Source organism: Boleophthalmus pectinirostris, unplaced genomic scaffold (assembly GCF_026225935.1).
Source record: "Boleophthalmus pectinirostris isolate CB_2022bp ecotype Guang Dong unplaced genomic scaffold, ASM2622593v1 HiC_scaffold_5, whole genome shotgun sequence".
NCBI classification, from domain to species: domain Eukaryota; kingdom Metazoa; phylum Chordata; class Actinopteri; order Gobiiformes; family Gobiidae; genus Boleophthalmus; species Boleophthalmus pectinirostris.
Window position 1 is genome coordinate 36,189,640 of NW_026571404.1, and position 22,299 is coordinate 36,211,938.

General features: G+C 37.9%; 1 protein-coding gene across 1 annotated transcript in view; it reads left to right on the forward strand.

Moving 5' to 3' along the window:
* Positions 1 to 22,299, forward strand: part of slc22a15 (solute carrier family 22 member 15) — a 55,539-nt gene that overhangs the window by 31,106 nt on the left and 2,134 nt on the right. Inside the window, exons 8-12 of the mRNA XM_020917017.2 lie at positions 2,054 to 2,194; positions 4,000 to 4,085; positions 9,370 to 9,478; positions 11,665 to 11,737; positions 19,438 to 19,596. Coding sequence (XP_020772676.2) covers positions 2,054 to 2,194; positions 4,000 to 4,085; positions 9,370 to 9,478; positions 11,665 to 11,737; positions 19,438 to 19,596 — 568 coding nt within the window. The remainder of the gene's footprint in view (positions 1 to 2,053; positions 2,195 to 3,999; positions 4,086 to 9,369; positions 9,479 to 11,664; positions 11,738 to 19,437; positions 19,597 to 22,299) is intronic.

Consider the following 22,299-nt stretch of genomic DNA (forward strand, 5'->3'; position numbering starts at 1 on the left):
ATGAAACAAAACACAATTTCAGGTCTGTTTGTGATAGGGAAACATTAAAATTTAGACCAGAAAATAGTGTAATCCTGGCCCTTTAATATAAACCTCCCTATTAGAGATGGGCAGATTACTGAAACATAGAGAATATTGTGAATGTTTTTTTTGAAAATATACTAGGAATGTAACAATAACTGAAATATCATGATATCTTATTGTCAGAGTAATAATATCATGGACCCTCTCAATATATCGAATTACAAGTGTCTTTGCTTAAATTAAAGCTTAAAAAAACGACAGAGGGAACTACATAGACCATGATCCTTTCCTCCATTTCAGTGTAGACTACATGAAGAAATAACAATTCTAAGCACTTTTAAGTCTTAGTTCTTATGTCTTATTACGTCTTGTCAAAGCATTTTAAGAGGAAAAGGTAGCATATTCATAGTTTTGTTTGCCTCTACAAAATATTGCAATAAATATCGTACCGTGAGATGTATATCGTGAAAATATCGTACCGGGAGATTTGGATATTGTTACATCCCTAATCGTGAGCCTCCCCACCATATCGTGAGTTTTCCCACAATATCACAATAAATATTGTACCGTGAGGTTCATACCGTGACGATATCGTATCATGACACTTGGATATCGTTACACCCCTAAAATATATAGTGTATGACAATTGAATATTGCATTGTTTAATTAAAAATGCTGCACAGAAAGTTAATTAAAAACAAAAATGCATGTCTGGACACCGTTGCTATATGCCTGTCATATTAATACACATGGGAGCAACTGAAATGATTATTGTTAAAATGCAGATCAGGTTCAACATTTGTGAATTTACCTTTGGGATATTATGGTAAAGTAAAATGTAATCAGTTGATACTTTGGAGCTGATGTCATCAACATTCCCTGGGAGTGTGGAGCTAACTGGAACCACTGCTCTGTCTCAAACTGTTACTCAAGTTAGAATGAATCCTTCCTGTGCTTCCTGTGCTGTTAAACAAGACTCTCACGAGAAAAAAAAAATTGTCCAAACTGGGAGAGAAACTATAAAATCTTAAACATAATGGTCTTCAGTGTTTTAGTAAAATGACTAGTCTAACCTGTCAAAGGCACTTTAAAGGTTTCCACTCTAAGCACAGGAGGTCATGTAGCTTTGTGTAATATCATCACTTACTGTACTTACTGTAAACAATGGCAAGTGACACATTTAAAGCGCCTTTGACATGTTAGAATAATCTCTTAAATAAAACACACTTTACATTGTTATGTTTAAGAGTTTATAAAACATTTTACTTTTTCTCCCCAAGTTTGGCCATTTTGGTTGACATTTTACTTCCTGCTCTGAAATCATGACATCAAAGTAGTGAATTGTGCAGACAGAATTATTATCTGCCAAATTAAATGACCAGAAAACACTTTTATGTTGTTGAAATAATATTTAAAGGTGGAGGGTCTGTCAAATGCTTGTCTCCATGGAGATGTTATTGCTTTGTCTGGAATGTTTCACAATGTGGTATTAAACCTTTCTATCTTTATGGCGACCAAACCAGACCAAGTTACAGGTCAGATCTGTGGAGAGGCAACCCCGCTCACAGTCAGAATCCGTTTTTCTAGGTATTTTTGATCTATAAAACCACCTGTAATTGAGTAAATGTAAAGTAGAGCTGTTTAATGTCATACTGTGGAACATTCCAGGCAGAGCAATGACATATCCATAGAAACAAGCAGGTGGCGAACCCCTGAACCAAAAAGTTACATTATGCACTTATAAAGTATCAGAAAAAAATAGTTTCTTGTGGGTAAACTGGGCCAACCTCTCAAACAGAATTCTTTACTTCCTGTTTTTCAACTTTTCTTCTGAAACTGCTTCTTGATTTATGTAAAACTATAATTTATATAATACAGATACTATTCCACCAACTCGAGTAGAGCTTAGAGAATTGTCATACACACTGCTACTTGGCTCCACAAACTTGATAAATAAAGTTACATACTTTTATTTGGGGGAAAAAAAGCATCTATATAAGTAAAGAATGTCTGTGTTTTGTCCTCGTAGGTACGCCTGCAGCCTGGTGTATTACGGTTTGACGCTGGGTGCTGGAGAGACTTCAGGAAATCGCTTTGTCAATGTGGCTATGTACGGCCTGGTAGAGCTGCCCGCATACCCGCTCTGCATTTACTTCATCAACAAACACTGGTGAGAACTGAGAAGCGCATGTACACTTAAAGGAACAGTGCGTCACGTTCTGAAGGTGGCACGTCAGCTGAACAATTCTATGGAAAAAGAAAATCATCATTTCAAGTAAACAAGTAACAAGTAAAGTAGTACAAATGTATAAATGAAAACAAAACTGTACAAACAAGGATATTTTTAGCTTTTTAATCCCCAGAAAGTATGCCTTAATGTGTAAAATCATTTATGTATTTACACCTTTATATTTTTTAGTCACCATTTAATTTAATACTTTCTAACTTTTTTCTTTTATTTACTTATTTATTTCTAATTATGTAATTTTTGGTCCTCCATTAAAAAAGTGACATTCTGTGCAATTTTTCAGTTGAATTATACTTAACATTGCAAAATGTGTATACATATAGATAGGTTAAAATGACTTGAATTTAGAATATTAATATTGATGTTTTTTAGATAATTTACTTTAAAGGTGCAATGTGTAACTTTTCTAGTGGAGGGCCAGTCAAATGCTTGTCTCCGTGGAGATGTTATTGCTTTGTCTGGAATGTTCCACTGTTATGACATTAAACAGATCTAGCTTACATTTATTCAATCACAGGTGGTTTTACAGCTCAGAAAGACAAACAAGTCACATACCACAAAAACAAGTATTCTGACTGTGAGCGGGGTCGCCTCTCCACAGATCTGACCTGTAACTTGGTCTGGTTTGGTCTAAATAAAGATAGAAAGCTTTAAAACTTTGACAGCGTGAAACATTCCAAACAAAGCAATAACATATCCTTAGAGAAAAGTGTTTAATGGACCCCCCACCAGAAAAGTTACACAACACATCCTTAAGTATTACGTTATTTGTTGATGTTTGTATTTACATTTTTCTGATACCTTTTAAAATATTTTAATGTGAAGTTTAATCTTGATTCAGGTCAGAATCATAGATACTGATAACTTTTGGGTTGATTTTGGTAATGTCAAAATTTCTCCTCTTTTACTGAAATTACTTACTTCTTCCCCAAAGCTGTCACCATACTAAATGAGAACTGTTAATTTGTTTTATTTATTATTTATTCTTGCACTTGATGGAGCAGCTCTGGCTAATGACAATAAAGGCTATCTATATTCTATTCTATTCTATTCTTGAAAATGTATTGCCATCATTATTCTCACAGTTAAAAACATTAGGATTTTAGTGTTATGTTGTTCCCTTATCAAAAAAAAGACCTGGAATTGTGTTTTGTTTCATTCACACATGTTTGAGTAACATTTTATTATTCGTCTGTCTACATCTCCAAAGCACAAAATGCTCTGTTCCACCTTGTGATGTCATGAAGCAGCAGTTTTCAAGTTAACAGCTTTTACCTTTAGCTCAGTACAGTATCCAAATGATTCTAGTGAAGGTTTATGGAGTTTAAAAACACACTGAAGCGCTTCCTGTTTTCCCACATGACATTACAAGGTGGAACAGAAGAGTGTTTTCTGAGAGAGAAAAACTCAGCCTAAATCTGCAGGGTTTGTGTGTTAAACATGTGTGAATGGAACCAAACACAACCCCAGGGCTGTTTTTAATGATGCAACCAATTCATAACAGATCAGAAAATAGTGTAATACAATGCAAGTTAAGTTTTGATTTTGTTTGTTTTGCCTCCATTTTACAAACCACACCCCTATGGCCATTCCAGTTTTCATTTCTTTTCATTACAGCCATTTAATGTCAACGGATGAGTCTACAGATTGTGTGGATGGTGTAAAATTCCCTGTTGTAACCTGATCTTTGGGCAAATGGAGAGGAGTAACTGTTTATTCCATTACAGGGCTGGGAGGAGGAAGAGCATGGCTGGATTCTTGGGTCTGGCTGGTTCGGCCTGTCTGCTCACCATGTTTATCCCTCAAAACACAGGTCAGACCCACACAAAAATACAATAAAATTCCAATATTACGCTTTTTTCTTATCCACACACCTTCACTAGAATCACTTTGATCATTTCAGTTCTGGAATTGTCAATCTCTACTGAAAAGTAAAAGGAGCTGTTAACTCGAAAACATCATAAGGTGGAACAGAGCATTTTGAGCTTTGGAGATGACTCTTGTGAACTTTTACCATGTTATAATGTTGTTACTTCATCAAAAACATACCCAGGGTTGTGTTTTGTTTCATTCCCACATCTTATATTATTAGTGTGTCTACATCTCCAAAGCTCAAAATGTTCCACCCTATGATGTCATATAGTATAGTATAATTTGATAAGTTTACAGCTCCTTTTACCTCTAGTTCAGCAGAGATTCGCAATTCCAGGGCTGAAATGATTCAAATGATTCTCGTGAAGGTGCATGGAGTTTAAAAACACAGTGGAGCACTTCTTGTGTCAATGCGGAACAAAGTGTTTTCTGTTTGGGAGAAGAACTTCGGTGTTCTGTGTGTGTTTTTATAATTTCTTCTTCATTAGATTTTTGTTTTCTTTGCAGACAAGAGACAAAAACTAAATAAAATGCAAATTACAGTACAAAATACACACAAAAATGTGACTTAAAATCAGAAAAGGAATGGAGTAAAAAGGCTGCGTTATTCCATTTCCTCAGATGCATTGTGCAGTCCACCCTCTCTCTGACCAACCTTCTGTGTTTGCACATTCTGAAAATTATCTAAACCTGAAAACATGTTGAGAATGTGGGGACGAGGTTGGCAGGGCAAGTATCTGGTCTTAAGAAACCCCAAATGATTCAATTCACTTTGAGCAGTCACAGAATAAAGGAGTTCTTCAGTATTATTTATTGGGGATGTCACTGATAATTCTCTCTCTCCAAAGGGCTCATATTACACTAGAGTTGTGCTTTGTTCCTTCACACATGTTGAACACCCAAACCTTGCATTTAGGCCAAGTTCTTCTCTCAGACTCCACCTTGTGATGTCATGTGGTAATATAGGGTGTGCTTCACTGTGGTTTTAAACTCCGCAGACCTTCTTCAGAATCGTTTGGGTCATTTCAGATCTGGAAATTCCAATCTCTACTTTACTAAAGGTGCTGAACTGAAGGAACTGAAAGGTACAACTACATGACATCACAGGGTGGAACAGAGCACTGCGAGCTCTGGGGATGTAGACAGACTAGTAATGCAGGGCTACTTAAACATGTGTGAAACAAAACACAACTTCAGGTCTGTTTTTGATGAGGACAACATTCTAACATGGCTTAAAGTTTACAGGACTGACTTTATTTCTTCTAGCTGAGAAAAAAACAACAAAAACAAAACAGCTTTTACAAAAATGAAGAGCAGTGTTTTGTAAAAGCTGTGGAAAAAGAAGAGAGTGAAGGATATTGCGCCATGTTTACAAAGCCTTCTAACTTTACAAAATTTTTGGCGATCACAAAATATTTGCTTAACTGAATGTTTTTTCTGGTAGAGCAGTTAGGAGCACTGTTTTAGAATATTATTACTCTGATCATACAACAAAAAATTCTAAATCCCTCATGATTGTAAGTTATATATTTTCTTGAATTATTTCTTTTAGAATATTACTCTATGATCCAGTAACATATTTTCTTTTCTAGAGGTGTGATCTATTTGCTCTAACCTCTCTGTCACAATCCCTGACTTCCCCATTCACTCTCTCTCTCTCCCTGGTGCTTTCACATGTAGTAATGCCAACCCCATATATGCCCATATATGGAAGTTTAGAGGGTGTTTCTTCTTAAAAACACATTTAAATTTGTATGTAAATGAGTGGTGGTGTTCGTAGCTTGATGTTGGTAAATTAGGCACAGCTCGCATTTAAATGTGCATTGTGTAACTTTGAGTCAACTTTTTGAGGTAGAGGGTCTGCCACCTGCTTGTCTCCATGGAGATGATATTACTTTGTCTGAAATGTTTCACGGTGTGGCAGTAAACTTTTCTGTTTTCCACTCATTCAATTATGGGTGTTTTTAGTGGCAACTTTTTGCTTTTTTCCTTGGAGATAATAGACTCTGTTCACTCTTATGCCACAAACCAGAAATAATTCAGTGGTGACGGAGGTTGAAAGGGTGGGTGGCTCTCTTGTTGTACAGTGGTGTGACTTGGTGTAGCATGTGACAGCTGTACAGATGGTGAAGTAGGCTGACTTCTTGGCACAAAATGCCCTGATATTTTTTGCCTGCTTTTTTCCATCTTTATCTCATTACTGTATCAGGGTAGCTGCGGGGTTTTAAAGTCTTAAAAAAGGTCTTAAATTTCATGTTCTTAAATTAAGGCCTTAAAAAGTCTTATTTTTTCACTTAGGTCTTAAATTTCATTAGCCTATTTTTTTGTATACTCAACCAGGTTGCTGTGCAATGTTAAATGGATTGAAGAAAAAACAACAACAACGTGAGCAATGAGTAAAAAAATCAGTAGAGTGGAGGAAGATGTTAGATGGATCATGGGGAAGTGTAGATTTAATTCACAGTGACTCTTAGATTCTAGTAGTTGGTTGGTCATTATTTGAATTGGATCTGGTGTTTTTCGCCCGCAGAATGGGTGCGATGTTGGTTTTAAATTTTCATTTAAGTGGTCTTAAAAAGTCTTTAAAAAGTCTTAAAATTGGGGTAGTCAAACCTGGGGATGTCCTGTGTATACTAGAGAAAACCACATGTAAATGCCAAACATGCAAACACATCGGCAGCAAAATATAGTATCTTATAGTATCTTAAGAAACAAAATATATGGGCAAGCAGTTGGTAGGACACTTAGTTCAAATGCTTCAAAGTTTAGATGAACAATTATAATTAAATATTTTACCTTCATGTGTCCATCGCATGACGACCACAGGTATGTTATCCAGCCATCCGGATAATTAGCTTCTCTTCCGATAAAAATGATGATAGATGATAGATGGCGCCGTAACATATTTAACCAATAGATGCCGCTATTCAGCCTCATCACAGTGCGGCCTCATTGTCTATGCATGTGAGGATGCTGTGTTGTTTTTTTTCCGGAGGGATGTAGTCAAGGTGGGGGCCCTAACTATAAAGCGCTATGGGAAACACTGCATTTGGAAACATGAAAACGTGATCAAACCCACTGAAGTAAATGTGATCAGTGGTAAAATGAAGACTGCAGACATATGTGCTGTTTGAAATCATCTTGAATTTGTCACCATCATCTCTTCTAATCGCTCGGAGTTGCGTGTCAGTGGGGAAATGATGAAAATTGAGGTATGATTGGAATTATGGCTGGGTATCATTAAGAAGTTGCCGATACGATACATACCTCGATACACAGGCCACTATACTATACATATCTCGATACAGTGCACTTTCGATTCGATATGATATATTTCAAATCGATTCGATACAGTTCAATAAAAAAAGGCTAAATCATGGCTGTGATACTAAAAGTGTTTGTTAAACCACTTCTTGTGCAAAGTTCATATGAAACACAAACATTTAAATCCTCACAACAATGTCAAAATGTCAAATGTGTTGCATAAATGAGCTTCCTTTCTCTCCACAAGCAACAAAACTGTAGCTCTGTAACAAAATAATTTAGTAAAACACGTAAAAATACTCTTGGTGATATATCGATACAGCAGCCCACGATATCGATACTGTATCATCACATTAAACGATACGATATATCGATATTCCGATATTTTTGCACACCCCTAGTTGTAATTGTTGATTAGGCGAACATAACAGAACGCTACGATGACATGGAGATGAAGAAAATTGGGACATTTTTCCTAGATTTTGTCAGACTTACTACCGCAAACAGAGCCTGCCAGAAATTGCCGTCGCATGTTTCCAAAAATCTTTCTGGTTTGTGACGTAAGCGTGAATAGAGCCTATGAAGTTTAATGCCATACTGTGAAACATTCCAAGCAAAGCAATTACATCATCATGAAGGTATACAAGAAAAGTTACATATTGCACCTTTTAAGAAGAAATTTGAGTGCTTCAGAATGCTTTGTCAATCCAACGCAGAGTTCAGCTGCCAGAGAGTGACGGTTTTATCTAGTTAGAGACTTTGTTGGGTGAGAACTGTGGTGAAACAAAAGCTGTCTCTATTCCAGCGACTTATTGGGCGGGGATAAGGATTACTTAAAATGGGACTAAACGCCTAAACTCCGCCCACACAATCACATTGCAAACAGCTGTTAAACTGGGCAGTACCTGGAGGACTAAAGGGGAGAGTGAGGGGGAGGAGGGGGCGGGGTCTGGAGGACTAAAGGGGAGAGTGAGATAGGGATGAGGGTCGGGGTCTGGAGGACTAAAGGGGAGAGTGAGGTAGGGATGAGGGGCGGGGTCTGGAGGACTAAAGGGGAGAGTGAGGTAGGGTTAAGGGGCGGGGTCTAGTGAACTAAAGGGGTGAGTGAGGGAGGAAGAGGGAGGACTAAAGGGGAGAGTGAGGGAGGTAGGAGGTGCGGGGACTGGAGGACTAAAGGGGAGAGTGAGGGGGAGGAAGAGGTCTGTAGGACTAAAGGGGAGCGTGAGGAAGGAGGAGGGGCAGGGTCTGGTGGACTAAAGGGGAGACAGGGAGGAGGAAAAGGAGCGGGGTCTAGTGGACTAAAGGGGAGAGAGGGAGGAAAAGGGACGGGGTCTGGAGGACTAAAGGGGAGAGTCAGGCAGGAAAAAGGGTGGGGTCTAGTGAACTAAAGGGGTGAGTGCAGGAGGAAGAGGGAGGACTAAAGGGGAGAGTGAAGGAGGTAGGAGGTGCGGGGACTAGAGAACTAAAGGGGAGAGTGAGGGGGGAGGAAGGGGTCTGTAGAACTAAAGGGGTGGGGTCTAGTGAACTAAAGGGGTGAGTGAGGGAGGAAGAGGGAGGACTAAAGGGGAGAGTGAGGGAGATAGGAGGTGCGGGGACTGGAGGACTAAAGGGGAGAGTGAGGGAGGTAGAAGGTGCAGGGACTGTAGGACTAAAGGGGAGAGTGAGGGGTGAGGAGGGGCAAGGTCTGGAGGACTTAAAAAGTGTAGAAAAATGACTAGAGAAAGTAGCTAATGCTATTAAAACACCATATACACAGTTTAGTAGTGCAAAGTTTTTAGTTCCAATTAAATTCAGAAACAGGACCTTTCATTTGTCACATTTTTCAGTCTATAACATATTCACATTGCACATTGTGTCCTTAGGCAAGACACCTCCCCCTTATACAGGCTCCAAAGGCATCTCTGTAGAACTCATAATATATATTGTGATGTATCTGTTCTAACTACATGTTTCTATTTTAGAGATGCTTTTGAACGTGACCTCTTTGGCGCTGTTGGGCAAACTCATGGTGAGCGCCGCCTTCAACATCACCTATGTGTACACGGCAGAGCTCTACCCAACAGTTATCAGGTAAACGGTTATTATTTTTAATCAGTGTAAAAAGTATTGCTTAAAACGTTGTGTTACTCATATATTTAAAAATGCATTGTGTAACTTTTCTGCAGGGGGTCCGCAACCTGTTTGTTCCATTGAGATGTAAATGCTTTGGTTTAAATTGTCCACAGTATGGCATTAAACTAATCTGTCTTGCATTTAGTCATCTACAGGTATCATTTATGGCTCACGATATCTTTAAAAACGTCCATTGTTACTGTGAGTGGGGTCGCTTCTCCACAGATCTAACCTGTAATTTGGCTTGCAAGTCTTCATGGATATACTTACATTTAAGGCAAGCAGGTGACGGACCCCCCAGCAGACAAATTACAGAGTGCATCTTTAAAGGCGTTGTACTTGGTTTTTACTGTGCTTTTACTGTTCAGCACTTTTATAATACATTCTTAGCATCCTAACTTTTCACTGGGATAAGTTTCTAAGCACTTTTCACAGTCCAGAATGGAGTTTTTACCATCACGGTAATGCTAGCAACAACTAGCATGCTAACTGCGCATCAGCCTTACTTCCTGCTTCCCTAACAATAAAAATGCATTATAATTACATACAGACAGCACACAGCGGTCTCATTTTAACCATAAGAGCTGCAACTTTTTACAACTGTACTGTCTCTAGTACTGTCTGGGATAGTCCATCAGTTGTTTCCAAGTGGTCCTCATATACCAAAGTCTCTGAATGGATAACACCATTTCTCCTTATTTTCTTATGGTTCTTCTAAAACCGTTTACAAGTTACAGCAAAACAATGCAAGTCCAAAATACAAGTTATTCTCAGTTGATTACAATTTTAGTTAGTTTTTAAATTAGGGATGGGCATGATTTGATAATTGATCATTAAGAATTTCATCGATTATGTTCATTTTTAATCGACAAACCGAATGTAAGTTGCTGTGCGTAGCCTAGGGTGACCAAATGTCCGTGTCCGGGGACAAACGGGGCTCCAGACATGTAGCAGAAGGAGCGAGCAGACACAAACAGTCGATCAGTCTGCAACATGCCGAAGCGCAAATGAGTATTTAACGATGACTTGTACAAGAAATTCCACGATTTCCATTCCAGTCGGGACAAGTGCGAGGCCATGTGCACAGCGTACAAAGCAGGCATATATGTTTTGGTCTGCAGTGGGAAAAAGTTCACCAGGACACTGAAAAACATTCAAATGTTTTGCCACATGAGAGTAGCGCAATGTCGATGACGAGGCCCCACCTCCCACCCCCCGTACGGTGTCCTGGTTTTGACAAACACAAATATGGTCACACTAACCTGTATTCCACTGAATTGTGTCCTTTAATCTGACAGAAGTTGAACTGAAGCTGTTTTTTTTTTTTTTTTTTTTTTTTTTCTTTGCTTAGTTTATGCAAATTAGCCATGTGTTTTTAAGTTTTGTTTCTGTGAGAGTTGCACAAAGTTGCATTAAACACATTAAAATCTCAAACGAACTGATGTGGCTCTAGACTGGTTACGATTTATATGTCATAAAGTTGAATTTATTTATGCAGATTAGTAGTGCAGATAGTAATAATAATGATGATAATTTTAATATAAAAACGTTAATGATTAATCAATAATCGATCGTTAATTCTCCCGACAATCGATTAAGAAAATTTAATCGAATGCCCATCCCTATTTTAAATCTAAACTTTTTGGATTTTATTTTTTATTGTTGTTTTTATATGTGATTTTAAACTGGCTGTAGCACTCCAAAATTTGTTTTTCAAATATAAAGTGCAGCGTAAATAAAATCTGTCATTATATTATTATTATGAAATTTAGTGGATGATTATAAGCATTGTGAAATTATTGGATTAAAGGTGTGTTGTGTAACTTTTCTGGTTGGAGGTGCCATCAAATCTATGGATATGTTATTGGTTTGTTTGGAATGTTTCACAGTATGGCATTAAACCTTTCCACCAGTCAAAATGCCTGTTTTTTGAAGTATTTTTGAGCTATAAAACCACCTGTAATTGAATAAATGTAAGGCAGAGCAGTGACAATCCATAGAAACAAACAGGTGATTGACTATCCACCAGAAAAGTTACACAATGCGCCTTTCAGTGAGTGTTAAAATGCCATTCCAAAGCATAACAACTGATTTACTGAAACCTGCTTAAACCTGCGATAATGTCTGTTTCTGTTGTGTTTCAGAAATGCTGGTTTGGGAGTGTGCTCTATGTCGTGTAGATTTGGGGGGATTCTTGCGCCATTTGTCCCCTCTATGGTAAGTTCAACCCAGGGCAAAGCAGAACTATGGTTTCACTTGTGTTTGGCAATTTTTTTTTAAAATGAGGAAGTCCGTTTGCGTCGGCTGAGCAGCTACATTACCATACCCAGAAATAATGCCCTCAAGTGTGTTTTTGCATTGTGAAAATATTAGTCAAACGTTTGTGCAATAGGTGTGGTTCAGAAAGTGGCTCTCAGACTTTTCACACGGAGCACCACCATATAACAGGACTATACAGGTCTAATATAAGACTAAAACCAGTTCTGAATGTGGACTACATCAATCCCACTGTAGTTCTAAAAATAAAAGTTCCTTATTCTTCATTAGAGCCTAGGCAAACCCACGAACTGAAGAGCTCGACCACAGTTTGAGGAACAATGGTTTCAGGTATTTAAATGTATATTTTTTAGCGGAGTCTAATCAGGGAGAAAGTAAAGAGATGTTGCTTATTAGTCTTCTCATGGGAAAGGAGGTAAGATAATACTTCATTTTTGTTTTATATAAAAACAAACAACATTGGATTTCTGTATTACTTTCCTGAACATAAACAATTCAGATTTTTAAGCATCTTTTAACACAAAAGCAATGGCATGTCTTCCTCCAAAGCTTCACATCTGCTTTGGCTCTCCATTAAAAACACCTAAGATGATCAGTGAGGTTTCCAGCTAACTTAAATCTGGTTAAAATTTGACAAACTGAAAAGCCAGATTCCTTATTTTCCAACACCAGCCCCAATAACAGAGGCTTAACCATTTCTAAACCTTTTGTATTTGGCACAGGGAGCAGGTAGGAGGGCTGGGCAAAAAATCCATTAAAGCCATTCGTCAGATTTGATGTTCAGATCCATTTGGGGGAAAAATCTGTTTTTATTTTACTTCCTTGCATTGGAACTTGCATCAAAAATGCATAAAAAGCTGCTCCCTGCAGTCCATGCATTGCTGATTCTCTGAAATCAAATGAAATGTTGGGGCTGCATGTTGAATGCAATAGTTTGTTTTGTCTCATTCATAAAAGATTTCCCCAAAGGTCAAAGGCTAATGGGTTCTTCTCCAGCCAGCCCCTGTAGTGGCAGCACAGAGCCTCAGAACAGAGCAGCAGCAAGGAAGCAGGAAGGAGAGAGGAGGGGCTGTGTGATGACCTGTATGTCAAAGTGTATAATAACAGCTCAGGTCGGGGGTTGATGAGGCTCAGATAAAGATAATACGGTTTATGGGACACCAGTGTCACATTTACTGGAAGTGTGAGCCACAGACTACTGAGGAATTAAAGTTGACTGATTAAATGAATCACACATCACACTTGCTAACAGAATGATTCATAGTTAATGAATATAATAATATATATATATATATATATATACATATACATATATACATATATGCAATGCAATTTCATAGTAATATTAGTCAAATACTTGGAATTAGGGCTATGCATTTCATTGAATTTGAGTAGAGATAGAGCTGATCAGTTTTCATCAGCTGAGGTGTTAATGGAGAGGTCCACTGCCAATCCTCTGTCAGTAAAAACATGTGGTTTGGAGTTCAGACTTTGGAGGAAGAAATTTGACCTTTTTTGATAAATGGTACGGATTTAAATGTAATTGAAAATGGTGATCAATCAATATAAGGTTAAAAAATGGTTATCTTATAGTCCAACATGAAATAACATGTTTCACCAGAGTGAGTGAGTAGAGCTGGGTGTGTCTGGGTTACACTCACACTCTCTATGTCTCTCTGTTTAAAGTAGAGTGGGGGCCAGAGGAGTGTTAATTGAACTAACTGCTTAGAGCCAATCCATTAGTTTTAAACTGCTCCAAATCTGCGCTCAGCTGTGCCACAGGTGCTCTCACCTGAGCTGCTTAGCTTTAGCAAGAAGAGAGGCTAATGTGTAAGCTAGAATGACCCACTAACAAACTATACAACTACACAAGTCTATAATCAGAGTTTTAACCCTTGTATTGTGTTAGAAAGCTACATGCATCTTTAGTGTTACTGGGTCAAATTTGACCTGTGATTTAACTCAGCCTGAAAAATACTTAACAACACTAGATATCATCCAATATTGTTTTTCACCTCATAACTAACTTAGTATGTGTTCATGTCCATGGAAAATTTTTTATTTTTTTTATTTTTTTTTGGCTCCACAGACCTTTTATCTTAAAATATACCACTCGTTTTGATTACAACTGCTTAAATTCACTAATTATATTTCCTATAGTGTTAAAATTTGTAATTATATTATATAATTATACTATAATCATAATTATATTATATATAATACATATAATATAAACATAATTTATATAAGTATAATTATATTGGGTGTCAAGAGGGTTTGGTGACCATGAACTGTCACCTTTTCTTGACTTGAAGACGTCTCTTTCAGTCTTTGTGACATCTGGGTTCTCCTCACCACATGTGTGCTCTTGTTCAGGGTCATACTGAACCTCATCCTCATCCACAGACGTATATATGAATGGACATAACTAACGCTGTAGCCACCATGTTCCAAATAGGAAGTTCTCCAGGAGGCTCTTCCGGCTCCTTCTGACTCTGGCTCCAATTAACTTATGTTAGGATCTTGTCGTCCTTCTCTTTGTACCTGCTGCTGTGAGCCTCATCATTTTCATCTTAAAATATACGTATTAACCTGCGACACATGATCCTGATATTTTTTTTTTTTGGCTGTTTTGTCTGTCCAAAAAATCCTATTCATAACAAATAACCTGGCTCTAGATTCACTCCTGTAACCGTGAGCTTCATTTGAGCGGCGCCAAACGCTGTGGGTGACGTCACACTCACTTAGTCCACTTCTTTTATTCAGTCTATGTCCTCATCCTCATCCTCAGACACATCTTCCTCAGCTTCACTTTCTTCTCTGTCTTCAGAATCACTGTCATGACCAAAGATCTGATCCAGCGCGAACAGTGAACCTGCTCATGTTGACTGATGCTGCAACAGACTGCAGCTGATAATATCTCACTAAAACCCTGTTTATATATGACAATGTTTATTTTAGATTCAAAATGTATCAATGTGCTGCGAGAAAGAGATGAGTTCACGTGGGTGAAGACGACCTTTTTATGTGTGTGTGTGAATATAGATTCTACGAGAAAGTTTGAGTTCACGTGGGGGAGGGGTGGTGAAGGGGGCCGGTGTGTGTGGTGTTTATTCGCGCGCACGTGTGTGTGTGCATGTGTGTTTATGTGTCTGTGTGTGTGTATCTAGTTTCTACGAGAAAGTTTGAGTTCATGTTGTGGAGATGTGGTGAAGGGGGCCTGTGTGTGTGTGTGTGTGTGTGTGTGTGTGTGTGCGCGGGGGGGTTGCATGTGTAGGGGTGCGTGTGTGTGTGTATGTGTGTGTGTGTGTGTGTGTTGTGGGACACACTGAGCCATATTTGATCCACAGAGCAGCCTACAGCTTGTAAGTGATGCATAAAACAGCCACTATTCTCTGCCGGGTCATTTTTGACTCGTAACACCGCAGAGGTCTTTTTTTTTTTTCAGACCTTTACAATTTACTAAAATGTTGAAAATTTATTTTGTTGCGTTAAAATAGTTGTGTCTGAGAATTAGATGAAGCCTCATTCCGATACAAAAAAGCAAATGGTAGTTTTTACATACCTAAACTTGAAAACGGGTCAATTTTGACCCTAACACAATATAAGGGTTAATGTAGAATTTTGAATGTATTTTATTTCATGTATGATTTTTGCACATGAAATAAATGTTGAATTGATAACTTATATATATATATATATATATAATTATTTAAAAAAAATTTTTTTTTACACAGTATTATTAAAGTGCCTATGACAGGGACTCCACTAAAATTTAAGTTACATTATAGGATTATTATAAGATTTTGCTAAATAAATACATCCTTTTTTCCTCAGTTTAGATCTTTTTTAGATTTAAAGGTTCTAAAATGTGTTGGTACTTCCTCAAAAACATGCCTGGAATTGTTTTGTTTCATTCACACGTTTGAGTAACTCTTTATTATTAGTCTGTCTACATCTCCAAAGCTCAAAGTGCTGTCTTCCACCTTGTGATGTCATTCATTAAGCAGTTTTAAAGTTAACAGCTCTTTTTACCTTTTGTTAAGTAGAGTGCTTTCTGTCTGAGAGAAGAACTCAAACCTAAATATGAATCTAAATCTGCAGGGTTTGTGTGTTAAACATGTGTGAATGAAACAAACCACAACTCCAGGTCTGTTTTTTAAGGAGGAAACAACATTATAACATGACTAAAAGCTCACAAGAGTCAATTTTGTTTAATATTAGACTTTTAAAACCCGAAAGGCAGACCGCTCCAGATTGTTTGCTTGTACTGTGTCCATAACGATCTCTTTGGCACAAATTAGCGCTAATCCAGTTAGTTAAAGCATTAGGCCAATTGACGCTATACTAATTAACTAAATTTGTTTGTTTGTTTGTGTGTTATTTCATTTATATTCCTACTATAGATTCAACAGCTTTTATTTATACTTTTGATTCCCATTTTTTTCAGTGGATTAATTTTATTATTTGATAACATCACATAGTTTCAAGCAGTAGAATGTGTTTTTTTAACATAACTTTCTTTAATAATATACTTATATCTGTGTAATCAGGTTATATTATTACTTTACCTGTAATTTTCCACAATACGGTATTAAACGGATCACGTGTAACTGAATAAATACAACACAGATTGGTTCAGTTCTCAAGTCATTCTGCGAAACATTTCAAGCAAAGCAATCACACCTCCACGGACACAAGCAGGTGGCAGAAAAGTTACCCAGTGCAGCTTTAAACGAGGGCTTGTTTACTTGGCGATCTGGGCCACATCAATGTAAACAGATTTGAAAGCTTTTAATTAAGAATACAAACCCAGACCGACTAACCCCATTTCAACAGGTGTTAAACAGCAGAGGAGGCAGAGACATCTAGTGGTGGAAATGGATAGTTTCGAGTTGGTAAGAGGAACTCACGTGATGGAACAAATTTGTCAAGAGGAATTTCTATAACTATTTGTAAAGTATGCAAAGTCAGTGTCAGCAGAAACCCAAAATGGCAAGAAAGAAGTTACAAAATGGAGGCATGAGTCTATGGGTACAATTTTGGCAACATTTTTTTTTTACAAGGGCAGTGCAATTACATTTTAATACATTTTTAATTGATACTTTGCAGTTACATCATGCTGGGGGGGTTCAACATGCATCTCTATTGGCGGAATGTTCAACAGTTACCATAGACAATGCAATGGACAATTTTTTCAATGTTTTAATGTGATCTGAAAACTCAAGAAAAAATATAAAATGGATTCAAACAACATTACAGCTCAGTTTTGACAAGACCTGATCAGCAAACCGAACTAAAAACCTTAAAGTTACCTGTTCCTAAACCTAACCCCGATCCAAACTCAAACCTTATAACAGGCAGAATGTCTGTTTTTAGAGGTATTTTTGTGCTATAAAACCACCTGTAATTGAATAAATGTAAGATAGAGCTGTTTAGTGTCACGCTATGGAGCATTCCAGGCAAAGCAATGGCATATAAATAGAAACAAGCAGGTGACAGACCCCCAAACACAAAGTTAGTGCAAATTTAACCTGATTATGAAAAAATATATTGGCAAAAATCCAGATTTACATCCACTGAAAGTCAAATAAAATCTGGATGTGTTTTTGTTATAATTTTAGGTCAAAAAAGTCTGTTTTTTGTTTTGTTTTTTTAGACCTAGCAGCACAGGTGAATAGGAATCACTGTTTAAATGTTGGTTGCCATGGTTGCCCCTGGATAAAGTGTAATTTTTTAGAGAGTTCCCCTTTAGTACATGTACAGATAATAAATAGCCTAGTTCATGTAGCTAGAGTTTGCATAGTTAAAACTCGAAGGCCACATCTCTTATCTTCCGCACTAGCTCTTCCTCTTCCTCTCCTCTGTGGTCACTTTCTCCTTTTTCCATAGACCTTTTTTTTACTTGCCTGTCTTTCTTTATGTGATTTTCTGTTGAAAGCGAGCAAAGATTTAAGCAAGATTTAAAGCGGTTTCATTTTTGTAAACTTAAACTTGTCTATTTCCTTTGACACAAGTAGGTCAAATGTAAACAGGAAATTAGTCTATACTGACTACAGGTTCCAATATCACAATGATAATAAAAAATACTCTTTCTTTAGACAATAGAATGTAGTATTAATACCAGATGAAATGAATATCTAGTTTCTATACAAGTTTTAATATCGATTTGTGTCTGATTTTTTGATCATTTTGATTCCCGCTTTAACAGATACCAGTGTAGAGATGGAAAATGACACTTATTTCCTTAAAACACAGTTAACTTATTCTACAAGAGATCCAACTGTGTTATGCCACTATTATTTATCCTTTACATAACTACAGAACAGCTTTCGATGAATAAAAGTTCAAACATTATGAGACGCTGTATGACTAAACCAACCTGTAAATTACATCTTACATCCAATCCATCCGAGGACCAAACAGAATATCTGGATCCGATACCTTATTCAGCTATTTTTCAGTCTTGCCGCCGATATTTAATACAAGTATTGGTATCGGTGCATCCCTAAAAAACGCCACAGCTGAACAATTGACACCATGACCAAACAACAGTGCAATACTTACTTGTCTTTTCTTTTACCTGCTACAGTGTGTGAAACTGAAACTAACATCTGTTTGTTTACAGTTTGTTAGTTTGAATTATTGAACAGCACTAAACCTAACCCTCCTTGTGACCTGAGTCATATTTTGCATAATTATTAAGACCCGGGATTCCCTTAACGCTCAGCATTTTTTCTGGGGGTGGGATCAACCAAATTTTAAAATGGGATTTCCCATTCAGTTGAGCTGCCAGGTCTAAAAAAACAGACCTTTTTTTGACAAGACAAAGCCACAAAACTTCATCCAGATTTTCTTTTTACTTTCCGTTGATGTATCAGGGTAGCACCTTTCTTTCAGTACACTACATTTTTTCACAATCAGTTAGGGTTAGGGTCAGGTTTAGGAATGTATGCATGCTTGTTTCTATGGAGATGTCATTGCTCTGCCTGGAATGTTCCACAGTATGACTTTAAACAGCTCTACCTTACATTTATTCAATTGCAGGTCGTTTTTAGCTCAAAAATATCTAGAAAAACAGGCATTCTGACTGGGAACGGGGTTGCCTCTCCACGGATCTGACCTGTAACTTTGGTCTCCATGGTTTGGTCTCCATGAAGATAGAAAGAAGATAATACCATACTGTGAAACCTTCCAGACAAAGCAATAACTTTTCACAGAGAAAAGCATTTGATGGACCCTCCACCAGAAAAGTTATACAAAGCACCTTTAATATTTGCCATAATTACAGCTGCTGACTATCGCATTAACTCCTTCCTTGGAATATACAGTACGAACATGACATGGAACACTCAGCCCTGCCCTGGACAAAATTCCGAGGATTTAGGGCATTCTGTTGAAGCTCCTCATGGGCTACTCCAGAAGCAGAATCTGTAAATAAATAGGTGTTTTACTTTCAGTGTGGTCAGCTCCTCCCTTCAGACCAATATAAGTGTCTCTCCAGAAATCTGACCAGACCTGAAGAAGCAGCAAAACGTCTTAACGCTAAAAACATTTGATGACAGACTGGATTTTCTTCTTTTGCTATTTACTCCCTGGTCTAACATGTGTTTGTGTGTATATATGTGTGTGTGTTACAGCGCGCCGTGCACCAGTCCATGCCCTTCACTGTGTTCTGCCTGAGTGGACTGACCGCTGGGTGCCTGGGCCTTCTGCTGCCAGAGACCCTGAACCAACCTCCAGCCGAGACCCTGGAGGAGCTGGAGAGACCCGCCCCACACAGAGTCCTGGAGAGCAAGGTAATATGTACAGTACATAAGGTGTGTGTGCCTCCCATAGACTGTTTATATAAATGGACATTGCTAAACTGCGTCACGTTCCAAATTGGAAGTGAGCATGGGCGCGCTTCTGGCTCCAACGACTCCAATTCACGTTGTGTTGAGAAAATGTTGCCCCTCTATCCATAACTGCTGCTGTCAGGCTTCACAGTCTGTCAGCTCACGCAAACACTCACGGAGCAGACAGCGACTGCGCAATGAAAAACACCCAAAGCCACACTCATCACTCCATGCGGACAAGGAACGGAGGAACAAACCGGAAAAAGCGAGTGCAATGTGCCACTTCTAGACACAACTGAACAACTGAGTCACTGCGAACACTCCAACAATCCAGCGGTCCCAGACAGCAGCCTCCCTACACGCCACATCTGAACAAAGCCCAGAGTAACCGTGAATGTGCCAAACAAAGTCCCACTGAGCCATCTAACTGTTGTGTTTCCTTTAAAGTCCGGTGCGGTTTATTTGTGAAAAAAGGTAGAAAATAGACTATTTAATGACAGTGCGCTTTATAATCCAGAGCGCCCTATAGTGCAGAAAATACGGCACTCTACATGATCCTGTTTTTATTTCGCAATTTTGTCCATAAATCAGTATCTAAATCAAATCCTAATATGACTCTTCACTCCAAATTGTGCTTCATTTGACTGGAGCTGAACGCTATAGGTGACGTCACATTCCTGTATACAGTCTGTGGGATGCAGTCATATTTTTACTCACGAGTCTGTTCAAAAAGACAAATCGGATGCACCAAGGACTATCACGGGCCAAATATCGGCTAACATAGGTATCAAACCAATTCCGGTATCTGAGGAAAGCCTCTGTTATTACCGATTATAACCCATTCCTGCTTAAATTCAGATTACTCACACCAGTTGGAGCTTTTTAACTGACTTGGTCTGATAACTCCCGAAATCAGATAATGTCAGAGTTTTTGTCATGCATGTAAACATAAACATAGCAACTGATGACACTGTGTTTCGAAAGGAATATCCACCCATTATTAATCATTCGCTCGATCTCAAAACAGTGTTCAAATACAGGCCTACATGTGGGTAAGCATTTTATTAAGTCAAAGTAGAGCTGTGCAGGTTGAATGGTCCGTAAAAGCGTGCGACTTGAAACAGATGAAAAAGGAAATAAAATAAAAAAATTAAGTGGTTTTGACTGTTATCTGATCTATGTTATCTATGCTATAGCAGCTCTGTAATTGCCAAACTCTACTGAGCTAAAGGTAGAAAAGGTAGCTGTTAACTTGAAAAACTACCATTGCATGACATCACAAGGTGGAACAAAGCATTCTGAGTTTGGAAATATAGACAGACTAATAATAAAGGGTTACTCAAACTCGTGTGAATCAAACAAAACATAAGTGAAGCCATGTTCCAGATAACGTTCCAACAAGACTAAAAGCTCAAGTGAGTAAATTTTGTGTGATATAAGAAGTGCAAATTCTACTTTTTAATTTCCACATTATAGTTTATTGGGTGTGATCAAAATCTGAATAGAATATTGTCGTAGTGCTGGTTTTCAGATTCTCTATTTTCTATTAATAACACTGGAGTTTCCTGTATGTCAGTCATAGTTGTCTTGTAACAACGCATAACAGTATGAGAAGTTACAACAAGAACGACAATCCCCTAAACTTCCAGAGACAAACACACTGAGGCCATAGCTGTAAGACTCCTACTGAATTCTTGGTATTTCTTCCAGGGGGCTGGGCTTAGCTTATGTCAGTCAGAGCTGATTTACTGCTGAGAGTTATGTTAATAATTATCGGATGTGATTACAGCAAATAAGAAGGTTCAGAGACATTCCTAAACCCAACCGTGATCTAAACTGTGGAATGGTCTGTACAAGGACATAAAAGCCCTTGAATTGCCAATCTCTACTGAACTAAAGGTAAAAGGAGCTGTTGATTTGAAAACTATTGCTTCATGACATAGCTTAGACAAAATTAGACAGACTGATAACAAAGGGTTTCTCATGTGTGAATGGAACAAAACACAACTGAAGGCATGTTTCTGATCACGTTCGAACATAACTACTGAGTCAACATGAGTCAATTTTACATTATATACGACCTTTAACCTCACCTTAACTGATTATGAAAAAAAAAGTCAAAAATCAACATTTGCAGCATAATCATTAAAATAAAGTGGCTGTTTGATATTACTGTGTTCGGGGGAAGAATTGTGCTGCCCTGATACAAGAAAATCTGGATGTGCTTTTGTTACAATTTTAGGTCTAAATGAAGCTTTGTCTTGTGAAGACGTTTGTTTTGTGAATAGGACAACACTGTGTAAAAGTGGGTTACCATGGTTGCAGTAGAACTTTAAATCCCGCCCCTGGACATAATGCCAAGTTTACAGAAGTCCCCATAGTGGTTATAAGGTGATGTCATTTTTACGCCATAACACTGACACTTCCTGTTACGCAGTAGTTTATGGTTTGCTGTTCTGTATTGCCAAAGTGCAATACTGCCACCTTGTGATGCGGTGACTGCTGCTATACACATTTTACAAGCAGCAGGCCTCAAATGGCGGGAATATGACAGTACATAAGAGACAGTAATGTTGATAGAATCTTGATGCTGGCTAATGTGAACCAAACAGTTCCTTTTTGCATTTCTTGTTTCTATAGACATCTATGAGCTTCAGTATTTCA